General features: G+C 36.7%; 1 protein-coding gene across 1 annotated transcript in view; it reads right to left on the reverse strand.

The window, feature by feature from the left end:
• LOC130256276 (hornerin-like) overlaps positions 1–6026 on the reverse strand; it is a 48420-nt gene extending 42394 nt beyond the window's left edge. The window contains exons 1-4 of the mRNA XM_056497768.1: positions 5856–6026; positions 2997–3192; positions 691–827; positions 304–395 (exon numbers count right to left, since the gene is read on the reverse strand). Coding sequence (XP_056353743.1) covers positions 304–395; positions 691–827; positions 2997–3192; positions 5856–5885 — 455 coding nt within the window. The 5' untranslated portion in view covers positions 5886–6026. The remainder of the gene's footprint in view (positions 1–303; positions 396–690; positions 828–2996; positions 3193–5855) is intronic.
• Between the last annotated feature and the right edge of the window lie 1023 nt (positions 6027–7049).

The following is a 7049-nucleotide window of genomic DNA, read 5'->3' on the forward strand; positions in this document are numbered from 1 at the left end:
ACTTTTTTGCTGTTGTAATTTAAGAATTCAAAGTGTAAAAAATGGCTTTGTGAAGATCCATTAACAACATTATGCTTAATGGAATTATTTACATATATTAAGATCTTTAGGACATCAAATTATACAATTATATCTTGAAATGGAAATGGCATTATTTAATGAACATAGTGCGAAGTTATGGCAAACTATGAAAAAAAGCCTATGATGGACAAGAATATCTGAAAGAGTAACGCAGGTGTATCTCAACATAGAAATAAAATTTCAAGGCAAAAAGACTCCCAAACAAACAAAACAACTATTTACATAAACTGAAGCTCCTCAACATCATGTGGAGCAATCCATGTTGTTGTAACCTTCTGTTTCACATCTGAATTGGCATGACTTACTGCTGAATTCTGCAATTTAAAAGAAATACATATGATTATATAAGATACAAGAGTGACTTTTAGCTATATTATTACAGAAACTGTCTCTACTACAACAGGTAAAACTGATGTCCTCCCACAAAGAGCCAGGGAATTTCTACATTAGGTTCATACTACATATAAAGGAATAGATGGAGATCTTGAGAAAACCTAACCTTTTAAACTCTACTGGTGAAACAGCTTTGCTGTATAAAGAATGATCCCTATTTCTATTATTTAAAAGAAACCCAAGATTCAGTAAGTATTCCAAAGACTGCTCACATACCGTCATGTTATGACATTCCAAGCCTTTAGTGTTTGGATCTGTAATTTTAAAAGTACCAACAGGAACATCTCCATCTATTTCTCGGGCTTGTAGATTAAATCCTCTAAACCCAGCATCTCCAAGTGCTTCTAGAGTTACTGTGAAAAGAGGCATTTTGAGAAAGGTGAATTTAATATACTGCTAAAACTGCCTAAAAATTTACCATGTTATTTGCTTCACTCCAAGGTACAAGATTGAACTTTGCATAATTCTGCACAATGTAGAAATTACTTTAAGCCCTGTAAAATTCTAAAAAAACATTTAAAACACTTTTCTTAATTATAAGGAGAATGACAATAAAGGTAAAGGAAAAAAATGGAAAGGCACTTCTCTGTAAAGTAACATGAAATTTATGATTTACTGAAAATTTCAAAAGGAATTCTGCTCTACCAAATGACCAGTGGCTCTGCTGACCAAAAATTTCTTATTTTCTGTCTAATCAGGCCTACAAAGTCAAAATTGCTACAGGAGAAAAGGAATTGCATTTCTTTCTACCACTGTTTTAAAATAAAGGATTAGCTTTTGTATAAGGCTGAAATGAAGAAACTTTTTTTTATGTATTACAACTGAAAAGACAGAAACTACAGTTTGGTTTCCATGTTCTACATTAATTATAAAAAGTTAATAATTATACGAGCTAATCAATATTACTCAAATTTTGTTACTGAAGGAGCTCAGAAAAATAGGGTAGAGAGCAGTTTCATGCTTTGTGTGTATCAAAACTGAAATTAGATTTCAAAAGGCATAACCAAATTTGCTATGATCTATTATAACTTTTCTCTGCTAATTCCATTATTAGGGACTTTGGCAAACAAAATCAGAATAATAATTTATGAACAGAAATATCTGTCATCATTAAAAACAAGGGCAGATGAACTGGGTTTGACACAAAATTTAAGGCAAAGACCAATCATAATAATAATTAGTAATTCAGTATTTCCAAACATCTGCATTAGCCTTTCAATTTGTCATCAACTTTCAGTCCTAATTCAATGATTTTCCTCAGGTCTTCTGGAAGCAATGACATAAAGCCCTTGAGTGCAAGGCCAAATGCAGCAGGGATGACCTGTAGGAGTTGCATATGGCATGGCACAGTGAAACTGCAACAGATTCAGAGGAGATGGACCTAGTGAGGCTCCCTGAGACCACGTACTGGGTGCTTACAGGTGGGAGCATGAAAAAAGTACTGCTAAAAAACCCATGATTACAGAAATAAAGGGACCAAAAAGGAAGATTAGTAGCATCTGGGATTTAATATTTATGTCATGATAAATCTCATTTGACTTGCTGAACAGTCTGCATATCCTTAAATCCATTTTTCTGTCAATGGTATTTTAAATATTTAAAGAGTATTTAAAGAGCCCTCCCATCCTTGAAGGAGTTCTTCACACGTTTTCCCAAGAAGGGCAGCAGTAACAGGACTCCAAGGCTTCTCCATTCTTCTCCCTGTACATCCTTCTCCAATGAAGTATACCCATGCTACTAGGGTAAAGTAAATCAGAATCCCAGCTAGAGAGTAACTACTTGTGAAAAATGATTTTTTTCAGCTACTGAGATCCAACAGACATGTGAAAGGTCACAGGTCTCTTCCATGCTTCTTCTAGCAGGAATGGCTAGAGTAAGAACCATTCACAAGTTACTTGAAGTGTGACAGCACCATGAGATGGCATCATACTGTGGAGAAACAGGGCTAAGGTGCTCCATCCAGAGAGCAATTTGGGATTAGGAAGATACAAAGGTGGTTTAAGCCACAATAGCTCCACCTCTTGCAATGTGATAAAATCTGGGATGCAGCTCTTAGAAGGGTGACTCAAAATGTATCACTCTTAAGTTGTCTCATACTGTGTCCTGAATTTTTATTTTCCTGTAGGATGACAGCATGTGAAGAACTAATGAGTAAGATCCCTTTGTATTGCAGAGGCCTGATTCAACAGCAAATACTCAAATACAAAGTTAAAGAGCAACTAATTATTAATCCAGTTTGACCAGCTGTTGCACTTAATTTAAATTTTGTCACAAAAATTACAGCATAAAGTTAAGATATATTTATTAGACAAAGAAAAAAGAAAGAAAGACTGCATTTCCAGTTATACAAGTATATACATACAGATACAAAACATAAAAAATAATATCATCTCAGGTATATGTGAACAAGATTGAAGTTAAAGAAAAAATTGTCTAGACTGAGAAGGAAATTGGGGGATTTTTATGAAGATTGGTAATTCTGAAAGGCATGGACAAGATTTCATATAATTCGTATTGTTTACCTTGTACTTCATTTCCTGGTTCAAAGTTATCAAAAGATACAGCAATAATATATGGTGGTGCAGAGGTCTGTGGTTCAGCTTCATAGTTCGGTAACAGAGAATCACAATCAATTGAGGTATTTGTCTGTGGAAAACCAAGGATTCCAGGCAAAAATATCCCACAGAAGAAAAAAACAAAGCAGGAGTGTCTCCTCATCTGTGGAACAAAAAGACAATACAGTTCATAGTAACTTTTTAAAAGTTGTTGCCGTATTTGGCAAATATCTGCTTTTCTCCAGGACAGGAAACAAAGCAAGCCTAGAAAGCTGCTCTTGCTTTGCATTCATGTATTTTGAAGAAAAAAAATTAAAATAAAATACTTATATATATACTGGCAGAAAAGTGCAATAAGAGACATAAATATTAAAATTTAAAAACACTGAATTATTAATGGAGTGTAAATTTTCAGGTTACATGTCAGTGATCTACTAACAGCCATGTCTGCTGCATTACACCTTGAACTAGAAAAGTCCTTAAAACAAAGTTCCTCACTGTTGCACTAGCCAATTTAGCTCAGTTCCTTGGCTATGCAAGAACTCAGGGGCAATCATTGCTCCTTCAAATTGTAGATATAACCATGATTAGCATGCTTTCCTTTGGCTTTCCCTACTCTCACTTCCAAGGGATGGGTCGAGAAATCTAGTTAAATGCCCTGGAGTACTCTTAAAGATTTTAAAGTAGTTGTTTTCTGAAAGACTTGACAAAACATTTCTGCAAAGTCCTCTGGAATTTCTAAACACTTAAAAAATACTAAATTACTACTGCACACTTTCTATCAGTAAAAAATAAACTACAAACAGTACAGAAATTCACAAAAAATAATTAAGAGGCAAGTCTGAAGTCAAATCTTCCAGGATTGCCCATGAAGAAAAAAGATATTTTCCTTATAGTTCACTTGAAGCACAGACAGTGACAGTAAACTGTTTCCAAGAAAGAAAGGAAACATTTCCCAACAGTATTCTCAGGTGTTTAATACCAGATTTTCCAGCCAACGTTCAAAGTCTAAACATTCAACTATGGCATTACATAATGTAAAAGGCCATTACATCTGATGAACAACTCACTCTTCAAGCTACAAAATTGCTGATACAACTGTTAAATCTCCAGAGGTATTTAATAATGCTATTTTACATGCTGTTTGCTACAGGATTGCCTCATGTGACACAACAGGCATAAGAGAATGGAGATATTTACTTGAGATTTTTAAAAGTATTTCATGCAAGACTGTGTAAGGTCATTAGGTTTGTATGTGGTAATGAAATAAGTAACAGAAGCATCTGGAAGCAGAGGGAAAATAGACAACTCTGAAATTCATGCACTTCACTCTGAACTTCAATAACTTTTTAAAAAGCCACTGAGTCAACAATAAAATAATAAAACAGGTGGCTGTGAAATGTTGAAAGATTTCCAAGTAGGATGATGAAGGTCTGCATAGTGTTACAGAGCAGCAACCAGGAAAGTGATAAACGCCAGTTATCGTGTCTTTAAAGCAGATGAAAACTGTGCCCCTCCAAAGCCTCATCAAAGTGTCACTTTAATGGGATCCTGGTAAGCATCATGTTTTGGTATCAGCACGCTGGGTGTGGTTATCCAATCTCTTGTGACGATTTTGACGTGGCCCACCTCTAATTAAGTTTTAAATACAGCATGTGGGTGCTATTATATCAACAGATGCGGTAAACAGTGATTTAATATGAACCACACTGTGTGTTGTTGAAATCTCTGTCTGACTCATGGAGAGATGGAAAAAAAAAAGTCTAATTAGATGTTCCATTTCAAAGCACAAAGTCCTAGTTTAGCTAGGATTGGAAAATTGTCTGGAACTGCACTCTGCCATGAAAGAAAGACAGTCTGAAACCTTTCCTCTTTTTCTTGCTAGAAAAGAGTCAGAAATACAAGTAAAATGAGTTGAAACAAGGCTGCAATGCCTTCTCTTTGCATGAGCTCTCTGATTTAACACTTTAAGAGGTATTCTAAGAGTCTCATCATGTCATCTTTTGGAAGTAGCTTTTAGATGAGAGAGATATTAGCATCTTAAAAAATTCCAAGTCCAGACTTGAGGCAGAAAACTTCAATGGGCTCTGAGTTCCAATACATACTCAATGCAATCATGTTACCTTGCATCACATATTTTACATTTTCTCCATGAAAAATGCAAAGAAACAAAAATTAAATATTTATAAAATAGAAGCATAGGGAATTCTGGCAAATAAATGTTATTTGCAAACTTCTGATTGGATATAATTTTGAAAAAATAACTATATCCTCAATTCCTTCATCTGATGAAAAAATTTTAATTTTTTTTAAAAAATCACAGATTCAAACCTTTCTCTCTATGAGTCTACATGGCCCTCACCTTTCCAACACCTGAGCTGCTACCTTAAGAATCCTCTTCCATATTTAGTCTAATAGGACTTCAGGCCAACAATTAAAGACCTGAGTGCTAGTTAGCTACAGCGTTCAAAGTCTACTGGACTAACGAAGAGACACTTTGGTGGTTTGCTCCTCCAAAGCCTTGGGCAAACTTCTGAATAGAGACAAAAGTGGCTTTAAAAGCTGTTAAACATAGAGCATTTAATTAATATAATAAACACCTTTCCATAATTTGAAAAACACAGTCCTTGCAAGTCCACCCTGCCAACAGTTTAAGACTGCCTCCTGTATACCCTTTCCTATTCCCATTTCTATTTCTATTCCCATTCTTTATTTTTTATCCTTTTCCTAGATGCTCCTGATGAGCCACGGTCTTACTCTTCAGCCTTTGAGTATAAGCATCACCAGTTAGTGTGCACCCTGTCCACCACATCCCCACCAACACACCTTATCGACCGAGTGCTGATGCGTGGGCATCCTCCGGTCCCTCTGTGGTCAGTGCGGAGGAGCTGCAGCCGGGCAGTGCCGGTGCCCCAGGAAGATGAGACGGAGGAGGAGGAAGGCTCGGCCAATCCGTGCCAAGGAGGGAGCGAGCACGACCAATCCGGGCCAGCTGTGCCTCTGCCCTGGAAATTGGGACACCACAGGTGGGACTGTCCTGCCCAAAGCTGGCGGTGACAACACACTCCTCATAGGTGAGTCACGCCCCTCTGACCTTTATCGAGGCATCTGGCACAGGCAGGGCTTCTGAAGGCTGGTAGCCTAAACCAGTATGTTGACTAAAATCAAAATAATTATGCTATACAAAAACTCCTTATTAATATTTAATAAACAAGTCCAATAAAATATTTTATATTAGTCTTATTAATCTGTTACGACAGAGTATTCTGCTGCTGCTTTCTCATTTTTCTACTCCTTTTTTGCAGTTGGAAAAGACTCGGAAAATTCTAATGATTGCCATACTTCCAAGCATTTTCTCAGAGCAAAGAATTAATGAGGCTGTTTTTTTTCATGCACCTTGTGCCTTGTGGGAAGAATCTGAAATTATTGCAACTGACCTGCACTCAAAACTAAACAATTTTTTTTTTTTTTCTTTTTCTTTTTTTTTTTTTCTTTTCTTCAGAAGCATTTTCACAATGTCTCTACTGGAGACTGGGAGGAGTCCAAAAGCTGAATGGTATTTAAAATAGTATAGAATATTTTCAGTTGGATGCAATCTACAATTATTTGTCAAGTTCATGCCTGTCCAAATGCCTCTAAAACACTGACAGGCCTGGGGCTTTGACCACCTCCCTAGGAAACCTGTTACAGTGCATGATCAACCTCTCAGTAAAGAAATCTTCCTAATGTCCACTCTGAACCTCCCCCAGAACAGCTGGGAACATTCCCATATATCCGGACATTAGGCAGAAGACATCAGCACCTCCTTCTCCACTTCTCGTTCTCAGGAAGTTGTGGAGGTCAATGAGGTCACCCCTCAGCTTCCTTTTCTCCATACTAGACAAGCCCAAAATCCTTTGGTGCTCCTTACAGGACGTTCCTTTCAGCCCTTTTACCAGCTTTGTTGCCCTCCTCTGGACACTTTCAAAGACCTTAACAATATGACAGGCATTCCTATTTGACCAGGGAATTCTGTGAATC

The sequence above is a fragment of the Oenanthe melanoleuca genome, chromosome 8 (assembly GCF_029582105.1).
Source record: "Oenanthe melanoleuca isolate GR-GAL-2019-014 chromosome 8, OMel1.0, whole genome shotgun sequence".
Taxonomy (NCBI): Eukaryota; Metazoa; Chordata; class Aves; order Passeriformes; family Muscicapidae; genus Oenanthe; species Oenanthe melanoleuca.